We start from the raw sequence: 22,975 nt of genomic DNA, 5'->3' as shown, positions 1-22,975 counted from the left end.
CATGCCCTTGAACATAGGGAAGAACGGAGCGAACACTTTGTCTTGGAGAGAGTCTCCACATAAAAGTCTTTATACTCAGGAGTGGTGTGCAAGTCGACTTTGTGCTAGGCAGCTACATGTTGGATGGTCCCATAGTATGCATTGGTGTCGTCTAGGAAGCCTTACCTGGGACAGGCTCAAGGTTGGTGTCCCCAGGGGGGCTCTACATAATAGGCTTCCTAGGGATCATCAGTGGAGTGAGGGTAATGAAGGGTGTCAAAAATCGTCTGTAAGGGAGCAGGGACTAGGACTGGCTGTGCCTGAAAGGGACTGTGGTGAACCCTGTGGGGAGCCAGGAGGAGGGGTTGTGGGTGGTGGCAGTGGTGGAGATTTTAATGGAGGTGGAGGGCTGGTGGCCTCATCGTTTAGTGCCTCCTTAAGTGCAGGGGCCGGGGATCCAAAGAGATATCAGGCTCACGGGTAAACTCAAAGGTGAGCCTGCGTTTCTTCTCCGAACAGGAAAGATTTTCACAGGGCCACCTGTGGAAATCTTCCCTATCCAGGGGTTGATGGCTAGTCTTTTGCCTCTCGTTAAGCTTATGCTGAGATTTCTCAAGGACGGATCTCTCTCAGTCTTTCGAGCCTGGCATCATGGCTGGTCTTAGGGCAGATAGAGTTTTCAGCACCGAATGTGCCTGAGCACTGATAAGGCATTTGGCTTAGAAGTGTGTTTAAGTGCTTTGGAGCCATGGTATGTCTTTGGACCCGAAGACTGATTGAGGTCAAGCATCTTGGCTGGATCCAGTCACTGCTCCGATGCCTTACCTCAATGTCGATGGCTTATACGTGGACCCAGATGACCAACCCTGTGGAAGTAGAGCTCTGTTCGGCGTCCAGCTGGTTATGTTGCTTGAGAGGTGGTGTGTCAGCAGAACTGCCAACTCTCGGAGTCGTCTTGGTGCCCGCAGGGGTGCTAAGGGAGGGGCGGACAGAGTCTGTCCACTTCATTTTCCTCCATCTGTTCAGGCTTCGAGGAGAAGGGGCTGATGACCTCTGGGTAGGGACACCTACGGCACTCGCTTCCTCTTCTTTAGCGGCTAGTGGATCAGCTTCACTGAAGATGTCTAGCATCTCCTCAAAGGATTGCAGCATCTTGAGATGGGCCCTGCGTCCGTCTATCCACTGCGGAAGGGTCTTTTTGCACCTGAAGGAGAGGCAGGAGGTGCACTGAGTGTCATTGTGCTCTGAGGGAGAGAGACAGATTACAAACCCTGTAAGAGTCGTCCCAGGCACATTTTGTGTGACACTTAAGGCATTTCCTAAAAGGCTCCGTTCCATCATCCTCTACGCCGCTTCATTCTTCGGAGTCGCAGTGAAGGAAAGGAGCCCAGAGAGGTGGGGTGCCCTGAGAATCGGGTCCCTGTTCTCAGTAATGGTCTCCACAACCCATCAAGGGAGGAAATGAAAAAACGACTGTCCAAAGTTTGCTCATTGTTTTCATATTGGCGAGATAGGGCCCGGAAACAGAAAACAAGTTGAACCGGGGGGCTGAGTCAAGGCATGCAAGAACCCAATGGTGGAGAAAAAAAACTAACAATGAAGGTGAGGCTCATGGGCATTGCTAACTAAGGAAGGGGTCACTATGCATAGTGATTTGAAAGACTTTTTTGAAGAAAAACAAGTTGCAAGCATACGAGCCCAACACTAGATGGCAAGAGTACGAAGAGCACGTGCATCTACAGCCAGACATGCTACACATATAATGTTTATAGTCAATTAATCAGGACTTAGAAAGCGAGGCTAATCACCCAATACGGTAGCCAGGGACTTGCAGGTTCCTGAGGTTTATGCGAAAAGCCAGTTCTTGAGGGCCATTCGGAATTCTAGAAGTGAGGTGACGGTCCGGAAGTGCGTGGGGAGTGCTGTAATGTGGGAGAAGGAGCATACATCACTTCTGCTTGGGTAGAATGCGGAGAATATGGGCAAGTGAGAGGGAGGCAGAGCATAGTTTTCTCAATGGTTGGTGGAAGTTCAGGCAGTTATTAATGTAGGCAGGTCCTTGGTTGTGTACAGTCTTGTGTGCATGGGTTAGCAGCTTGAATTTGCATCTCTTCTGTACGGGGAGCCGGTGCAGTTTCCTGATGTGGGTTTGTTGGGGAAGACAGAGGATGAGCCAGACTGTGGCATTCTGTATGGTCTGAAGTCTTTGCAGGAGGTGTGCAGCGATTCGTACGAAGAGGGCATTGTCATAGTCCAATTGGCTGGTGATGAGGGCTTGTGTCACAGTGAGCCTTGTGTGCAGGGGTAGCCACCTGAAGATCTTACGTAGCATGCAGAGTGAAGAAGCAGGCGGATGAGACAGCATTAATCTGTGATTTAATGGTAAGCTTGTGGTCAATGATGATTCCGAGGTTCCTGGCGTGGCTGGAGGGAGTGGCTGCGGGTCCTAGGTCTGATGGACACCTGGAGTCATTCCATGTGTTGATGCTGTTGCCAAAGATCAGTACTTACGTATTACCTGTGTTCAGCTGCAGGCAGCTGTTCTTCATCCAGTCAGTGACTTTTATGATGCATCTGTGAAAGTTGTTCTGGTGGTGGTGGAGTCGTCTAAGTGACAGGATGAGTTGGGTGTCGTCTTTATAGGAAATTATGTTGAGACCATGGGATCTGACTATGTTGGCCAGAGGGGAGATACATATATATATATATATATATATATATATATATATATATATATATATATATATATATATATATATATATATATATATATATATATATATATATATATATATATATATATTATGGCTATGGTGCGGGGCGCTTTTGCACTAAATACAATTTGCACCTGAAATTCCTGGGTCGCTGTCGTCCTTCTGCACGTCGTAAGGCTGACTTCCTGATATATATATATATATATATATATATATATCGTTGAGTCCGATACAGTGCAGCAAGCGCAGCCACGCCACACCACACAGCCAAACCGGAAGATTGAGTAAAGCCACAGACTCCGTGCTCTCGTTGTTAGTGCATTTATTCGTGAAGAATAAACAGCCCACCAGTCGCCATGACGCGTTTCACCTCAGCCGAGGCTTGATCACATGTCATGAGAAGGAGGAAGGAGGTAACTTTTGAATAGCAGTATTGGTCACATGACCGGCAGTATATCCTGTTGTTATTAAAGGGGTATACATCAAATCTTTATCCAGGGCGCAGTGCCCTTATTAACACCCCAAACATACATCAAAGTATATCAATATACAGATTTCACGATGACACAGTTCGATTATATTAGAACAATCAGTCAAAGTTGCAAAGTCGGTGTGCAACGTGAGGCCATTAGTTCATGAATTTCATCATTTAAGAAATTTAAAAAAAATTCATCCTATTTGTAGAAAAATATATATATATGTATATACATATAGATTTGATTTCATATATTTACACAATATGCAATAAATATACAGCTATTTACACAAATTGTCATTATACACAATCACATTAAATATGCCTCATTTGTCCTAAGTCAACAATATCAGTTAATTTCGACTATTAATTGTTATTAGGACTACCGACTGATTTGTCATACGTGATCATGTCACAACATTTGGTAATGTTTATTAAATGATACCCAAGTGGGTGAAAATGCTACCTGAAATTGATTGCCAGTACTATATTCGAGAGATATTTCTCGCTATTTACCTCCCTTCGGGTTGTTAATAATATACTGAAATTAAAGTGACAGTGCCAAAAAAATAAAAAAGAACTAATCCTTATAATTTTAAAATTAGAAATACAGGCTGCCAAACACAACACGCTAAATTAAACTGTTACATCAGCTTTTTCAATTGTCAGCGGAAAAATATAGAGATCCCTTTATAAACACGTATAAAGGTCCTCAGTACTGTTCAGCCCCCCAGGGTGTTTGCTGTTTAGTTCGAGGATATAGCGGGTTTCCAGTAGACGCAACATGCTGTCTCTGTCTCCCCCCCTCCTCAAAGGTAGGACAGAGTCCACCAGATAGTATTGCAGCATTTCTGGGTTGCTGTTGTGACTTTTTTCGAAATGCCTCGCTACTGGATAGGCTTGGTCCTTTCCAGAAATTGCCCTTAGATGCTGAAGGATGCATTTGTGTGCTGGGAGACGGGTACTTCCCACGTATTGTAGGCCGCAAGGGCATATCAATACATGTATCACAAATTCTGTTTTGCATCCCAGCTTTTGTCTGATGGCAATAGGTTTGTCATGGAAGGGACTTGAGTAATGGGTTTTATTGATGGCATGCCTACAGGCTTTGCAGACTTGACATTTTTTAAAACCTGTAATACGCTCCCACCATTTTTTAGGAACGTCTAAGGTGTTACTTACAATAGCGCTGCCAAGGGAAGGAGATTTTCTAAATGTGACCTTCGGTCTATTTTTAACTAGGTCACCAATGACTGGATCTCCTTGTACAAGATTCCAGTTTCTTGAGAAAATTCTACGAATTTCGGCATGTTGTTGGCTATAAGTGACTATAGCCCTGCACTGAATTTTTTCTGTTGATGGAATTTCAGTTACATCAGTCGAGTCTGGGCAATTACCTAGTAGCTGTTCCCTTTCCAGTTTTATAGTCTTCTGAATGGCTTCATCTATCATTTTAGAACTGTACCCTCGTTCCAAAAAACGTAGTTTGCATTGTAGTTGTGCTGTTCTACATTCTTCTTCATTACTACAGATACGTTTTATTCTTAGCATCTCCCCGTAGGGGATACTATGAATAAGGTGGCGAGGGTGGCTGCTTGAGGCATGTAACACAGTATTACCAGCAGTAATCTTTCTGTGTAGCTTAGTTTCTATTCTGCTGTTCTTAATATATACCTCCACGTCCAGAAAACTCACTGAGACGTTGCTAATTGTAGAAGTAAACTGGAGATTTAAATCATTTACATTGAGTTTATGAACAAAGTCAGTAGCACTTTCTATGGAACCCCTCCAGATAAAAAACAAATCATCAATATACCTGAGGTACAGAATTGCATGTTCCATTATTTCTCTGTGCTGCCCCATCAGGGTATGCTCCTCCCACAGTCCCATGTGTAGACATGCGAAACTGGGGGAGAAGCAAGACCCCATGGCCACCCCTCTCAATTGCTGATAGGTCTGGCCCCCAAACAAAGAAATTCTGCTGTAGGCATATATTAAGCATCCCCATAAGCATCGTATTATGCTGTGCATTGTGTAAGGGGCGTTTGTCCAAAAAGAATTGAGTTGCTTTTAAGCCATCAACATGCCTTATAGATGTATACAGGGAACAGATGTCCAATGTCATAAGTAAATAGTCCTCATTCCAACTCTGCCGAGATAACTTACTCAAGAAGTCACATATATATACATATATATATATATATATATATATATATATACATACATACATATACACACACATATATATATATATACTCTTTTTGAAGAGTGGGGGACTGAGATATAAGCCCTGGGGGACACTACAGGTGCTCTCCTTGGGTTTAGAGGTGAAAGGTGAAGTTCTTCTGGTAGGGAAGGAGATGATCCATCTGAGCGTGTCCCCTTGGATGGCGATTTGGTGGAGTCTTTTGATCAGGGTGTGGTGGGAAAAGGTGTAGAAGGCTGCCGAGAGGCCAAGGAGAATCAAAGCTGTTTCTCCTCGGTCGATGAGGGTTTGTAAGTCATGAGTGGCTGCGATCAGGGCGGTTTCGGTTCTGGTTAGTATATTACTAGATAGTACAAAACAATAAATCAATGACATGTGAAATCACAAATTTGAAATTAAATATCTGATGCAATGCTGACTATGACCAGATCTATTAATAATGGAGAAACAAAATTGTGATAATATCCACCAGTTGATGTTGTGTTAGACCCAATTTACATCAACAACTAAGGCAGTAGTCAATTATTCATATAGCATAAATCTACTGAATATCCTAAACAGTGGAATACACCTAGCCAAAGACGTCCAGCAGACCAATTGTCAAAGCAGTGAGAAGAAACAAACATTTGCATTAAGAGGTGCATTATCCTTAGTAATAGTGAACTCATTATCTCACCTCACTATCATATTTTGTACTTGTAACTGGACAGGCAGCATCAGTGTCCCATAAGAAGGATACAACACATTCCTGGTTTTGAAGGAAGGATGGGCTGGTTGCCTGGAGATATGAAAAGCAATATGTAAGCAAATTAATGATAGTTATTTTTACTGGCAGGGCTGCAACAGAAATTGTATGTTATGTTAATATAATTTACTTTGCGCACAAATCACCCACAAATCATCTGAGTGCAAGCAAAAACACAGAAAAATAGGAGACTACTGCTTTAGAGAGCGCAGTCTAAAGTAGTTTTCTAAATTGGAGATGTTCAGTACACATTTGAATGTGCAGAGGCAATCTATTTCAATACAGCGGGTTAGATAAGAGAAAGATCTGCCCCCTGTCTGGGTCCTTCTAACCCATAGAACTATCAACGGGTATAGCACTTTCTCACTAGATCTAAGGAGTTTAGATGGACGATAAGGAGTAAGGCTAGAGGATAAATAGATGAGGTCTTCCCCAATCAGGGAGTTATGTGTCAGGCAAAACATTTTAAAGATGATTCTTTTTAGACTGGTAGCCAATGAAGCGAGTGCAAAAGAGGGGAGGAAGGCATCCGGTTGGAAGATTGCAAATGAGACATGTGGTGGTGTTTTGCACCAATTTTAGTTTAGATAACGTCTCATTTGCAAAGGCCAATAAGGCATTGCTATTGTCCAGATGGCTAATAACAAGCTTTTGAACCAGAGTTTTCCTTGCAGAAAGCGGGACAAAGGTGAAAGTTCTCCTCAACAGGAGCATGGTGTGGAAGCAAATGTCAATAGTAGACTAAATAGGCTCCTTCATAGAGAGAATTCAGTTCAATTGGACACACAGGTTTTTGACTACATGTTTGGGACTCAGAGCTGTATCCAGTTACGAAGGCCACAAGTCCAAAGACCAGAGGTGTTGGGCCTTACCAAACATGATTTCAGTTTAACTACCATTAAAAGGAAGGCAATTTACTGTCATCCATTTGGCAATTTCCAACATACCAGCTGAAAAACATTCTCTAGCTTTGGTCAGATCTTCATCAAAGGAGATTATCGGAGTATCATCATCATAAGATATTACCTTGAATCCAAAGACTTTAATGGTCTTAGCAAGGGGGGCACATGGATGTTAATATGGCAGGGCTAAGACAAGAGCCCTGGGGCACCCCCTTGTCACTTAGCATAGTACAGGATTTGTAAGAGCCCAAAGTAATGATTTGGGTTCTGTTGGCAAGAAGATTCTTAAGCCATTCTAATGCTAAGCCTGGATTCCAATCTCCCGCAGCCTAATAATCAGTCTGAGTTGAGATACAATATCAAATACTGTGGATACATCTAGCATCACGAGCAGGGATTGAATTTTGCCATCAAGAGGACATCTGATATGGTCAGTGACTGCAACCAGGCCAACTCTGTGCTATGGAAATATTGAATCCAAACTGTGTAAGGTCTAGAATCTTGTTGACCTAAAGGTAATTCGTGAGTTGTTTATTGATTTGACCTTCAAACATCTTACCCAATAAGGTAAGCAATTATGCGCTAATTCAATGGCTTAAGAACAGTGCCTACGATCATTCTGTGGAAGCCTCTTCTAATCCACATTGAGAGAATGTGAAAATCTAATGATGACCATCAAGTGTATGCTTAGAACCCATGCTAAGAGAAATATTCCTGCCCTTCTTACATGCTCTAAAGATAACCACAAGGGAAACAGTCACAGCTTGCATACTGAATTTTCTCTCTTCCCAAAGCAAAGTCATACAAGATAAAAGCAGTAATATTTTTTCCATTCAAGGTTTTGTAGTTCTGGCTTTATCTCACCAAGTTCATGTTTTTTTCCCCAAAAAATAACAGTGGCTTTTGGTCAACCCTACTCATCCATTGGTCTGTTCAAGTTTCATTCACATTTTACTTCAGCCCACCACAGCATATGGCTTGGAGCAAGCATTTGACTATATCTAATGGTTGCCATGCACTGTAAGTGACAGCATTTTACCTATCACATGTGCACTGTTCCCTAAAAAGGAATGCACTTTAGTGCCAGGGCTGGTGTGCCTGGGCTACCAGGTCACTTATTTATTGTTCTATATTTTGCATATCACATGTTTGTAAACAAAATAATAAAAAAAGCACTGTGTGCTGGTTAAGTGCCATTGTGTTGGATTGGCCAATGTGTCAAAAACGCAATGTAGTGACCACCCTTCCTTTGAGCAGAGTGTACATTACAATTGTTCCTAAATCTTTACAGCTATGCAGAAATTTCTGTTCAATTAATAATCATTTATACTGTTTAAAATGATAAAATCATAAAAGTCAAACAGACAAACACATTGCAACAAACAGACGGAAAGAAAAACATTATCTCAATCTAAAATCATGGAATTAGTCAGTCTAAGAACGCTATTTAAAAAACAAGCGACATGCTGACAAATATGCGCATCACTGAGTAGCTGTAGGTACAACAGCGCAAGTTTAACGAATAAAATTCTTACCGATCAGAAGGGTTTTTAAAACGCGTGTGCGCAGTTTTTTATAAATAGGGCAGATCAAAGTAAAGTAGTGCAAGGTGTCTTGTTTGGACATCGACTAACACAGGCTGGGGACACAATCCTCATTGATAGCTCGACCCTTGGGTACATCCAGTAAAAAATTAAACATATTTAGCCGGAAATAGGTTAACAAAAAACAATGAGAATAAGTAATTTCATATAACAAATATGGCTCAGCTAACATGTTAGTCTTCTATAGTATATAAGGTCTTATAGATGATTTCAAGAATGCATGAGTCTCCTTTGATGTATGTTGTTAACTAATAAAGGCATTTTTAACCCAAGCTAAATATGCTTTAACAATGCTTTCTGGATTGTCAAATAGAGCAGGACGTCCCAACTGTAAAAAGCCTTTCTGAATAGATCAAAGCCAGGGTATTCAAAGAGCGCGGTCAAGAATCATACAGTCTTTGACAATCACCTGATTATGATAGACAGTCATAAAGGGAGAGGCCTTACCTGGATGATGTCTATTTTTTAGTAACACATTAAATTACGTTTTAACAAAAAAGTAATGGCCCACAGGACGATAAATACACACAAGGTGATGAAATCAGCATACTCATGAAAGAGAACAAGAAACACGCACATTTGACCCCTCCCATCCCACCCAAACACAAGACCGCAAAACATGGTTTCTACAACAATTTGATCTTCAGTCATTTGTTCCATTCCCCTTTACTGCACCTTTGTACATTCAAAATTCTTCCTCTATGTATGAACTGACTCGGGCGAGCTGGTTCCCCAAAAATTCCTCTATAGGCTTCCCACTTCTTCCAGATTTTAGGGTGCTTCTGGGGGCATTTCCCTCACCTGATACACCGCAACCTCTGGCCCCATGCAATGATTCATCCCATTTTTCCACACAGCAAGGGATGGGGGGTATGGTAGAGACTTCCGCCCTACATACCTTGGCTATGTTTCTTTTTGCTAGTGTTAGACGCAGATCCAGAAACAATCATTTATTTGGATGATGTCTGAAACAAAAAGTTGCTCCAACCAGGGGCAGCACCCCTGATATGGCGGAGGAACGCATCCCCACTGCTGAGAGGCAGCAGATAATAAAATAGTTTTATTATCAATTTTTTTTAACCATTTTATTTTTTAATTTTCACCCCAGTCCGCCAAGTCAAGTGTGGGGCGGGGCCGTTCTCTCTATCCCAGCATCATCCGCTATGGAGTAGGCGTGGTAGATGCACTTTAAATGAGCATGTCTGTTTGGCCTGCCGTCTTAGGTCGGCCAAACAGAAATGCACACTTAGCATTTCTCCAATTGGTCCTGTTGCACAGCTGAGTGGAGAACAAGCACAGACCCCCGGGCCCTAAATGAGCAGCAGTTCAGCCCGCTCAAGTCCACCACGATGCTGCTCTCAAGTGAGAGCAGCGTCGTAATTGGGTAGGGAAGGGAGCAGAGAAGCACTGAGGTGGTAGGAGCAAAGAAGCATTGAGGCGGTGGGAGCAGAGAAGCACTGAGGCGGCGCACAGCAGTGACAGGTAAGTTCTGTTATGTGTTTTTTTTATTACCCCTCAGCTCCCCAAGAGTTATTAGCAGTAGCCACTACTGGCCGCAGATCTTCTTGGACAATGAACGTGGCTGAACTATTTGTGGAGAGCATTTCCATAGACCGCTATGGCCACACATTTCACTTTGAAAATCTCAAGCATAGTTGTCACATCTTTATGCCCTAACCTAGCAGCAAAGTCAAAGACCAAAGCAATACGTCTTGCAAATATATGTCTCCTGGCCCTCACCAATGGTGACCAACTACTAGTGGAGTCAAACAGTATTTAGAGGTAAGAAAATCTGTTCCCTCTGCGGAGTGCTCGGCCGTTACTAAAATAGGTTATGAGTTTGGTGGATTTGGGTCCCATTAACATAGTGTGGGGCTTGGCAGCATTATTACTGAAGTCTAGACTATCAATGTAACTGACAAAGGCATCTAATAAGTGCAGCAAGCTGTGAACTGTTTGTCAGATGTTACCTGTGTTGTCAGGATAAAGGAGTTCCGTAAAGATCCGCCAGCATATCACATTCCCCTACCAATAAAACCTGTTCTAAATAAAAAGGGGGTCAGGACAAAACCTTATATACAACCTCGCTTGAGTGAAAAGTTCTCTGTGCACTCCACCTTATTTCAAATGTTTGGGGTGTGGTAACGCACTCTTTGTTTGATTTGATTTTCTGATAAGTAATCGACTTTCACATTTGTCGGTGGTGCATAGGTAGGATACCCTGCTGAGCTTTCAGGGTTAGTTATAGAAATGCTCTGACATGCGTTTCCTGTGTCACAGGACCCACTCCTATCTTGCACTCCTTTTTATTTTCCTACAATTATTACTCCACTCTTTCAATTGTTGTATGCAAATTATATTTTCATTTCCAAACATTACTTGTTAGCGAGTTTCATTCTTCGTTTATCATTTTTTATGTGTTTCTTTTCTAATGATTGTTTAGACCCAATGCATTTCAAGCGTAAAACCCTTCCTCAGGGGATTTCTTTTATCTTGAAAGATTAGCTTTTACTTTCAGGCCGAGGCTGGTGTGCTTCTCATCTCCTCGCTAACTCGGCGTGTAGAACGTTGGAATTTTGAGAGCTGCACTGAAGACAATGAAGTGACTCAGGGCAGCGCTTTTAATGGGTGGTGTAAACCTTCCACTTCAAAATTCGAATGCTTGCCTTTCTGCTTCTTTTAATTTACAACATTTGGAATGTTCTAAAAGCATTATACCTGCGTCCATTTATATCAAAAATTGATTCGTATATACGTGACACAGGTGATATGATACAGAAAACAGAAGGACTGGCTTTTAACCCCAATACGGATTTACTAGTTACGATGGACGTAGAGTCCCTATATAGCAACATCCCTCTGATAGATGCTATGAGAACCACTAAGTGGTTTATTGATTTACATGATATCCCTTGTCCAAAAACATTCTTACTTGCATGTTTAGAAATCGTTTTAACAGAGAACATTTTTGAATTTGGTAACCGCTTGTATCGCCAAATCAAAGGCGTAAGCATGGGTGCGTCGGTAGCACCATCAATAGCCAACATCTTTATGGCGGACTTTGAGAACGAATTTATCCACAACGAGATCGCTCCATTTTATGAGTCCATCTCCCATTGGTCCAGATACATCGATGACATCTTTATCTGGACTGATGGGAGAGAGACTTTGGACGAATTTCTCCTGTGGATAAATGCGGCTAACCCCAACCTGCACTTTACCTCCAAAATCAGCAACGATAGGGTAGAATTTCTTGACATAGAAATAATAAATGATGCCGGAATTTTGAAAGTTGACCTTCATATAAAACCAACGGCAAGAAACACCTTATTGCATTACCGTAGTTTCCATCCAATAACACAAAAGGACAGTATTCCTTTCTCTCAGTTCCTACGTGTAAGACGCAACTGTACCAATCTGGCTGATTTCGACAGACAAGCTTTAATAATGAGATCAAAATTTATCGAAAGGGGCTATCCCCATCGGTTAGTGAGGCACTCCTATAAACGAGCGCGTTATTATGACCGAGACTGCCTATTAAAAACCAAATCTCCAAAATCTAATGACCAAGTAGTGCGCATAACGAAACATTCAACCATGAATGCAAAAGTAAAACAAGTCCTAAACTCGAATTGGCACATTTTAAGCAGTAACTGCTCTAGCGAACAGAAACTAGTGAAGCCCCTCTTTGCACACAAAAGAAATAAAAACATCAAAGAATATATTGTCCATTCTCGATTTAAAAGTATTGCAAATGAAGATAACTGGACTCAGAGATCTATCCTAACGAACAACCCAGTCAAAGGGACATTTCCCTGCTCCTCATGTATTTCATGTGGGAACATCATAAGGGGTGAGGAATTTGTCCACAATGGCCACAAAACAACAGCAAAAGAGATGTGGAACTGCAGATCAACTAATGTGTTCTACTTCATACAATGTCCATGTCTGTTAGGATATGTGGGAGAAACCTCACGCATGATCCAGACACGCCTAAGCGAACATCGCTCAGCCATAAGGACCAAGAAGATAGCTTCCCCCATGGTGAAGCACTTCTTAGAGAAGGGACACAATGCTGAAGATTTCAAAAGGAGAATCTTAGAAAAAATCCATACCCCCGATTCCAAAGGAGGAACAGCCATCCGAAAGAAAAGGGAGGTATTTTGGATTTTCGTTTTCAATACCTTTCGTCAAGGCTTGAATAGCGAAATTCCATGGGAACATGCAATATTTTGATAATCTTGACAGTCAGAAATATATATATCCAATATTAGGAAATATATATGTTGAATATGTCTTTCTTAGCTGCCTGAGGAGTATATACGCAGATATATGTACGCGCAATCTTTAAAAAAAATAGATGTACATTTAGATGCACATAACCTACTGATATATAATACATACTATCTTTTAAAAGAAACCCAATAGGTGCGGCATTATCCCACACCCTATATCCCGACGTATACTTACGTTGCAGCCATAGCCCGAAATGCAATCATGGACGATGTGCATAGTATCTCTGTAGTTAGATGTGCATAGTATCCCCATAAATATATGCCCATAGACATACATTACCCATCTTAATATTGTACATGGCCAACATATTAATTTCCTTATTACTTTTAGTTTTTAAATAATAAACCCAATAAATGCTGTATTAATCCGCATATAACATTATTATATATATTTGTGCTGTAGCCCTAAACAGAAAAGCAATCGTGGATGACAATTTTCAGCGCATACGAACTCTGGCTACAAGAAAACAATTATCTCCTTTCTCTTGTATGGCGGGCTATCAGCCAAATCACATTCCGACTTATAGCAAAACTACAGCTCTCCCCGCTTTGTAAACACAGTTGGGAACAAGGCGTAGAATATCCTAAACAACAATAGTCCCTTTTCTTTTACGACCATTTACAATGAAGGGAATCGAGGGTTTCAATGCGGATTCACTCTGAAGTCCGTTCTTTAATCATTTACCTCCGTGAAATAGTCCTACCTTGACTAACACTACTAGGACACGAACTAACACAGGTGCGAACGTTTTAGCCTATTAGCAAGGATATTTAAACGCGACGGCACCAACGCACATTGATTCAACACATCTACGTTCGAGTCGCCATTCCTGACATCCCGCCGCCGGACATACGGAGCCCTGCCGACTATCTTCGGGTGAGAAATAATCTGCGCGCTACAAATAGATTAGAATCAGACCTAAACTTTTTCCACTTAATACCCTTATATATAATTTTTCTTATGCCCCACAGGCAGGGAGATCTTTTAATACAACTGCCTCGCATCTACAATCCACGAACCTTGGAAAACCTTCCATAATTTTGCAGTAAGACTTCACAGTCTTAGGTAAGAATATTAGCAGTCCTGTTTTGCCTCTACCTAGCGAACTCTATATGGGGGGAGAAGTTAATTTAAAGCTGAAAAATCCCTTGTGAAACACATTACTCATCCCTCTACTAACAGGCAGAAAAGCTAGCCGTTATCCACGTCTTTAAATGAAGAGAACATACCACGCTTACATCTCCAGTCATCAAACCTGAGAGAAAGACAAGCCTTATATCGCATTTGTAACAAAAACTAGGAGGTAAGAACAAGTTATATAAAGATATATAAACATCAAAGTTTTGTAATAAACCTAATAAGGGGAATAAAAGTGTTTCCAAATTAACCTCAATGTCTCTGACACCAAAAAATGCCCCTCCGCTTATCTAGCAAGTTATGGAGAGTCCCTAAATTAAATCTATTGAATTAAATCTACTACAGGAACAACACATAAAAATATATATATCTTGGTTTTTATTCTTAAACAGGTAATCTTTTATACAGATCCTCAATATAAAAGATCAATTACTACCGGAAGACTTCATCAACCAAGTCTACATAATCAACCACACCCTTGCTAAAAGGCTCCGGTTGGCGGGAATTAAACCGATAGGTTTCACCTAATCAGGTAAACTCATAAAGAGTTTTGAACCCTAACATCCCAAAGGAATAAGTAAAAAGGGCCATATAAAACGAACATCCTTACACATTAAACAAATGAGGTCTATCATCTTTTTTCTTTTAAGCTCCTGTAACATCAGATCAACAGAAGGAGAACTTAAGCAATAAATTGAAACGTTACCACCATAGTTTTATTGTCATTGCTGCTCGTAAGTATTAATTGCATATAAAACTGAATTAAAAGAATAGAGCTTATTAATCCAAAAGAGCGGGAGTTGAAAATATCAGTAAAAATAATATTTTTCAACCCTGAACATATTTGCCCCAATTGCATTTCTTCTACGCATTGCAGATGTCATATCTTCTCTTTTTTTGCTTTTTTCTTTCCGCCCCCCAACCCACCAGTTGCCTCTGATTATAAATATTGCTTGACTTTTGGTGTATTCCCTTGACTGCCATAAATTGACTCATTGTTTATCAGTTCTCCATAGACCCTTTTGGCGGACAGAGATTGAGTCTTTGTTTATCAGTCCTCCCCAGACCCCTTATCCTAATCATAGCTATCTAGAAACTGCAAGGAAATGAAAAGGATAAATAATTTTATCAATATTGTCTGATCACTGATTAGAAAATGTACTAATTGGCTACTAAGTTAAAACTAGTGATATTGTGTTCTTATTATTTTTATATGATCAGTGTATAATTATGGTTTTCTCTCTGTATGTATTTTTTATTTTGTAGAGTTTACGTGGCTGCTCCAGAAGAAGGCGCTGGTCGCCGAAACGCGCATAGAGACTCATTGTGCCACTTATTTGCCAATCTTTTTAACCTGTGTTCATATAAAGTGCCTTGAATGTATATTTTTTATTGACAATGCATTATGTAAGGTTCTAATTTTGTCATTTTGTCGTTTTAAATTGTATTGTGTCATTGATTTCCCTAATTTTTAAAATCAACAATAAAATACGTATTTTTGTAGTAAGTTGTAGCCAATTGTCCTTCTATATTGTTTTATGTCCTAAACATTAGTTGCCTAGGTTGTTTTTTGTCAAAAGCCTTGTTTTCCCTGACCTAGGAACCGTTGTATCTATACTTTCAGGTGGTCCTTGTTAAATACACGTTACTAAAAGCATTATAGCCCTTCAGTCTCCAGCTATACCAGTTGCTAAAGGCACTTTCCACCGTTAAAGGCCCGAGCCACACTCTTCCTCAGGGCCTTTAACACCCAGTAGAGCTCTCGAAAGCAGGCTATATTACATTCCTGGATAATGTGGATACTTTCTCTATTTTGAGTAAAAAGGAAGGGTGGTAAAAACAATGCATTATACCGTTTTTAAATGTCTTAATTACAATTTTACAAAGACTGCTTTATGACATGAAATGATCTTTAACCAATAAAAATGATTTAACAAAAAATATACCATCTGATGTTTGTGGGAACTTTTTGGACGCTAAAATCTAATGCACATGTGATACCAGCACTTTAAGGTGAGGATATTGTGCATCATCAGCCGGCATTGGTAACTTTTCAGTGCTCAGACCAGATTATGCACTGCGAAAAAAAATACAATGATATCCTCCACAAGTAAAATTTAGACACTATCCCCTAGATGCATCAAGCATCCATTTCGCGATTCTTTATTAGCGAAAAATAAGGATTCGCTAATAAGGAATAGCAAAATGCTATGCATGAAGAAATCGCTTCAAAAATAGCGATTTCTTAAAATTCCTTAATTGCAAATTGCAAATTGCGATTCGCAATTAAGGAATACCTCCCCATTCATTCCTATGGGCCTAGAGGCCCATAGGAATGAATGGGAAGACATTCTCAATTTGCGAATAGCAATTAGCGAATCGCAAATTGAGAATGCGATTTCAAGGGTGCAGGGGTGTTCTAAGGACACCCTGTTGCACCCCCTGAAATTGAACTGTGCACATATGTTGCGCACACATATGCCCTTAGGGCATGTGTGTGCGCAACATGAAACTTTGAAAAATGCACTTTAGTGCATTTTTCGAAGTTTTTGCAAATTGCCATGAAGTTCAACTTCATGGTAATTTGCGAGCCCTATTAGCGAAATCGCTATTTTTTTAAACTTTAATGCATTGCATTTAATGAATCTCTATTTGAGATTCCTTAAATGCAAGTAATCTCAATTTTGCGTTTTGTTAATTTGCGATTTTTGCATTTGGGATGATGCATCCCAAATGCAAAAATACTGGACGCAAAGGGGCAGATTCTGAGAATCTGCCCCTTTTCCGAGCGGGTTTTTAGCTTCATGCATCTGGCCCAAAGTAAAAAAACTGTACATGCTAAGCATAGCTTTCCACAAACTCTTGGCTGGCATATTGCCAATACTGAGAAAATTAGTTATCTTCAGATTGGGTCTAGAATACATAATGTCTTATAGCTGTGGTCTAATGGTCAAAATGTTGTAATAGTACTCATACTCGTACTCATACTCACTCATGGTGATGTCATATCTGTGTACTGCCCAAACTGTCATCAAAGCCCATGTATGATCTGCTCTACATTAACCCGCCATTAGAGAAAATTTTAACTGGACTTCTACAAAAACCTAAGTTTTTGTAGCATCTCAAACATGTCAAACGTCTAAACAAAGGTAATGTATTAGTTTCCTTAGCATATGCAGAGCCTTTCTTTGGTCAAAAATCATGAACAATCCATTTTCCTTAGCCTACAAGGGTAGGAGGTTCCGGATCACTCGTGCTAGAAACGGAATTATAGATCTGCCCTTACATTACTACAACATTCAAACCCACATCATTGTTCAACTCTTATAGTACAGGTCACAGATTACATTTGAAAGTGAACCTTAAACTAATGAACCTCCCATTTACCATGGTGTATTGATGTACAAAAGCCCTAGAATCACAAACACCAATCTAGATGTACCACTATCAATTAACCCCTTTGCTGCGGGGGTAATTCCCCCGCTGTGCTGGAGGAGAGGGGGGTGCGCACAGCGCCCGCATGCTCATGATGAGATGAGCTCGTCATGAGCTACAGTGCTCCTGTGCTCATGACTAGCTCAGCTCGTCACAGGTGCATTGGCTCCTGTGGAACGCTCAGCACAGCAGGGGAATTCTCCCCGCACCTGAGCGTTCCACGGCCCATGACGAGCTGAGCTCGTCATGAGCACCGAAGCACCGTGCCTCATGACTAGCTCAGCTAGTCATGAGCATGCAAAAGGTTAAGACTGGGAGAGTAAGAATCAGAGCAATACAGATATAACACTTCATCACATGTATCCATTAAGGGCTTCAAACTTCACCAAATTTTGGTAATGGTGTAAACCAGTTGCAAACCTTAAATATTTCTTACAATATTTATGTGTCAGAAGGGAGCCTACATGAATATGTAAAAAATACTAAATATACGTATTTTGCAAAAACAGTCCCGAAAATAATGAAAAAATCCCAAACCTACATTAATATATTCCTTTAAAAATGTCACAATTTATTGTGGACCCACATCTGGCAACACCCTCTTCCCACATATTTTATGGCTAATATTTTAACTCCAATTGCAGCAAATTTTGGGTCAAGTGCTTTAGAACAGGATTAGGTGCAGATCAAAAAATGGCACAAAATGGATTTGAGTTGATGGCGTCGAAAGTTGTATATTCGATGTAGATATTAGTTGTAGGAAGTTTTTGCCCTTTGAAGTTGCTGAAAAAGTTTTTCTAGCCGGAGCGGAGAAACTTTAATCTGAACCCAGTGGCGAAAAAAAAAACAATCTAAGGATGGAGCCGATGCCCATGTGCAGTATTGTCCAAGGGAGGAGTCACCTATATCGTGACTACAAAGAGTTCTCCAAGAAGACAACAACCTGCAATCATTCGAGCCCAACACAAGGTGGCGATCTAATGCATAGTGTACGATCTGCAGCTCATATGCCTCGAACTATTTAGTTAAAGTTGATATTTCCAGAGTTCATTTTGAAATCTTTGTTTTTGCAGTCATTGTTTCTTTTATAGTTTGGAAACAAACGTTTGTAATTTCCAATTTGTTTGTTTAGCAAAGGTGGCTCCAATCAGTCGATCGCAAGCTATTACTAGCTCACAGACATCTTCAGAGTAGTTTGTAGCCTGGAGTTCATTTGTAAATAGTCACAGGGTCACATTTTCCTTTTAAAGTTAAGGGAAGGCTATGTTTATTTTATATTATTATCATTAAGTTGCAGACATCAGGGCCTGATAATGAGCAGTGCTCAGTAAGATTTATGGCCAAGGCTGGGGCACAGAGGAGAATAACTAAAGCACAGAGATATTTTACTCTTAAATAAAATGTTTGTGTCAACTTTATATTGGCGCGTGAGATAAGAATTATATATCTGAATGCTTTTAAATGGGAGAAAATTGTAATGAAAAGCTACCTTAATGATTAAGTTAACTCTTCCTTTTAATGTTCTCCTATTTCAAAGTGTCACATTTACAAAACAGCAGGCCTTAGCTCCCATTGGCCAGTAAACACAGTGTCATATTTATAACTGAAAAATACAGTCATTTCATTTTAGCCAGGAGAAATATAAAGTGAAGAAAAATATTTCTATAAAGCATTAAGTCTTAATGTTTTTCTGACTTTCAATTGAGACAATTACGTCCTAATGTTTTAGGAACATAGCGCAGGATGATTTTTATTGATCTGGAGTAGCTCTCACTATAGAAAAGGTTGGGGACTCTTGGTTTACTAATATCTTTTCTTCACTCCTAGAAGAGTAATTCAAGTCCTGGTCAAGTTTTCTATTATCGTGGAGAATGTGATATAGTCTTGATGCAAATTATTGATGGCAGTCATATTGCATCTAATCAATTTACTGCATTTAAACATTACACTCCTATCGCCAAGATAACAGGTGTAGACATAAGAGCAGCTTGCAATGCAGAACAAATGCCTACAAAGGAGTAATATACTCATTTAGGGAAGTACTTTTCCATGCATAACAAGCCAGACAATTTCTCTCTGAACCTCTCACGTTGGACCTTCCTAACAGAATATTGTCTGAATCCACACACATTGTAAGCATCCTTCAGAGCATAGCAATGACAGGTATCTTTCAGTCTGGAGTTTACATTTAGAGCCTCTCCTCCTGCACTACAAATTGGTCCCAGGAGCACTTTTAAGGCTAGGTTTATTGCCAGGCTGTTCGGACTGAAAAGAAAGGTAAACAAACCACAGGCAGCTAGTAATGTGGGCCAAATAGATAAAACTGCCAGATGCTTATAGTCAAAAGTAGCATCACTTCACATGCTTGCAAAACAAGACTCTACTCTTGAAAAGTGGATATAGATCATTGTGTAAATCAACACAACAACATGTACGGCACTTTAAACAAACAATAAAAATAATAATAAATCAGTTTTTTACCAGAGAACCCTTGGAGCAGCTAAGGTGGATTCTTGTGGTATAGGACATTTTCTGTCCCTCTGGTCCAATGCATTCAGAGCCATTTGTATACTGTAGCAGGAGTTGGCCTCTTTCCATGAACTCTGGTCCTCTGATTGCAACACCAAGGTTGTTGATGCTAACAGCTTCATGAAATTCATCCTGAAAAATGAAAAGATGCTGTTCACCTATAGATATAAGCAGCACTGTATTTAATTTAGCTTTGTAAGACCTTCTTATTGGGCTCATGGGGCAATCAGTGGTTAATGGGGAGTATTACTTTGTGGGTTCTGTTGTTTATCACTTATGTCCTAGAGCTACAAATATTCGTGCAATCCGAATCGCATAACCAAGAGACTCCCTTTAAGTACTTGACTCTCTGGGTAGCAAGGTAAACTATCATGGTTTACCCTAGGACCTACAGGGCGTTTAGTGAATCAGATTCTATGTGACACAATCAATGAAACTCAAAAATGTGACTGTCCATTCAGTGCTTTACTTTGTGAAAGGAAAATGAGGATATCTACCTCACCTCTCAATTACTACCTCGTTTTACACGTTCACCTCTTCTCTCTAGACCTCACCTGTGTTTCAAGCCTTCAAGTTATCCGACTAACTTTCTCTCTGCCTTGCTTCGCTCTTAATGAGTCCCATCTTTCTATATGTCCTCTCGTGTTACCCCTCTCTCTGCCTCACTCTCACCATCTCACTATTTGGCTTATCTCCCTGTATACATCTATCTCTTTTTACTCAAATTGAATTGACTCAGCATCTCTTAACTTCAGCCCTAGGTAAATCCCACCCTGCTCCCTCTCTCTACTTTTTCTACTCTCCATCTCTTGTTCTCTCTAATTACTTACCTAGCTCTCTACCCTTTTCTCTACCTTACTCTTACCATCTCCATATACCTTTCTGGCTACCTCACCATTCTCTCCGTACTTTAAGTCTCTCCCTACTTTACCCATTTCTTTACCTCATCTAGAACTCCCTGATCAGTCTTCTTCACCTCTTGCCATACTGTTCCCTTAACCACTCTGCTCTCTTCTCTCATACCCCTCACCACTTCTCTTACTCAGCAGAGTCGGCAGTGACTGTCAGCAAGAGAACTGCACAAATCGAAAGAGAAGAGGAGGCACAAGGCAGGAGAAAAGAGCTAATAAGAAAACTATCATATTTCACCCGATGGCAAGGTGAAACTTCTCTGAACTGTGCTTTGATTTACATGATGATAGCAAGAAAGCCAGTTGTGAAGGGGGATTTATTTATCATTATGAATATCTGTCCCTTAAGAGCTACGAGCATAGATCCAGTTTAATATTATGTACTAAGCATACACTAAGGTACCCATCACTTGTTAAAGACAAAGAAGAATTACCAAACAATGAGTATGTCTCTATTCATCAAATCAGAACTATAGATAGAATACTAGAGGAGAGTGCATTTAGAATGGGGTTGTCAAATATGACGTTTTCTTAAGGCAAATGCTCACTATGTAATGAAGCTCCAAGTAAATTGATTACATGTACATTTACGTTATGTTGTTATCATAAAATCCTGTATGGGTCTAGTTTTCCTGGGTATATGTTTGAAATCCCTGATATGGAAATGTATGCTGGGGCTAGTATACGCTACAGGGATAAGACAGTAAAATTAGGAGCCATATGTAGAATAATTGGGGAGATTGTCTTTAGTACTACATGCAGCATATGTGGAAAATAATGCCAACTGCATGGGGATGTCCGATGCGTGCACAGGTATGCTAGATCCATTCCAGATTTTCGGGGTGTTCACAGGCACGTAACACCCATAGGGCTGAAAGGCAAAGGGCATGTGTATGAGCCCGGGCTGCTGCAGCTTCAAGGGCACTCACATTGTTCTTGCACATTTTCTCAGCCACACCAGAGTATTTCACAGGCCTTTAAAAGACCATTTACTTGCTTTTGTGAACCGGTTAACAAGACTGTTTTTTTTGTTCACTGGTTCCAGGGCCCCCTGGGTTTCCTTTCTGCATATTCCTTACATTTGAATTTTACTTTTACAGCCTCAATGGGAGAATGTCTTTAGTGAAAAGGCATATCACAATTTCGTTGCCAGATTTCAAAGACAAAATTACTGTCCATTTGTTGTTGTTTAGTGAGTCTGCGAAGACCTGCCCATGATACTAAATAGGGCTGTGGTTAAAATCACATCTGTTCATTTGTCACATGACTTTTCTGCACCATCTGAACCTCTAAACCTTACAAGGTACCGGATAGTATGTGCAACCTGAGAACATAACATCGACTCCCCAAGGAAATAATGGAAACAGATTCTACACTTTCGTTAATGACTTGGGCATGCCCAAAGAAAAACACAAACAATAAGATGCTTGTGTAAAGTATGTTTGCTGCAATGATTAACAGAGGGAAACAAAACAGAGTAATCAGCATTACGTGAAATGTACTGAAAATAAACAGTTCAAACATTGTGCTGTTACATTGATTATATGAAGAAATATAATTGCATATATACCCTTACCTAGTGATTCCTATCCTAATATGCATAGGGTTTGCGGATTAGCCAAAATGCCCCAGAGTGGTTAAATTCCCCATCACCTAAGGGTATGTGTCATCCAGGATCCAGTCTCTGGCACAGTGCAGGCCACAGTCCTTCTCAGGATGGTAACTAATTCAGCTCGGCTGGAATTCTGCCGTGGGGCGACCTAGGCAGTGCTAGCGAACTGTTCCTCTCTTCAAGTTTAGGGCTGGGAGAGTTTATATACTAAGCTTCACCCATACTCTCTATGCCGGAGTTCTAGTCTGGCTGTTCTTGTTTATTCTACTCTTGCAGAGCTGTCGCCAAACAGACAACAAACAACATTTTGCACAGTGAACTCAGTCCTTGTACAAAATGTTCAAGGGCCTGATAATATGTCAACGGAGAAGTGTAAGTGAACCTATTTCTGAGATTATCCCATACGGGTGCGCAAATAAATATGTCCAAA

At 40.5% G+C, this 22,975-nt stretch overlaps 1 protein-coding gene across 1 annotated transcript in view; it reads right to left on the bottom strand.

Annotated features, from left to right (window-relative positions):
• Nucleotides 1-22,975, bottom strand: part of IGF2R (insulin like growth factor 2 receptor) — a 1,757,136-nt gene that overhangs the window by 1,197,756 nt on the left and 536,405 nt on the right. The window contains exons 19-20 of the mRNA XM_086927157.1: nucleotides 19,975-20,154; nucleotides 6,051-6,152 (exon numbers count right to left, since the gene is read on the bottom strand). Of these exons, the coding sequence (XP_086783283.1) occupies nucleotides 6,051-6,152; nucleotides 19,975-20,154 (282 nt within the window). The remainder of the gene's footprint in view (nucleotides 1-6,050; nucleotides 6,153-19,974; nucleotides 20,155-22,975) is intronic.

This window comes from Lissotriton vulgaris, chromosome 6 (genome assembly GCF_964263255.1).
Source record: "Lissotriton vulgaris chromosome 6, aLisVul1.2, whole genome shotgun sequence".
Lineage (NCBI taxonomy): Eukaryota > Metazoa > Chordata > Amphibia > Caudata > Salamandridae > Lissotriton > Lissotriton vulgaris.
Note: the sequence above shows the minus strand (reverse complement) of the source record. Positions and strands in the feature narration are given on the sequence as shown.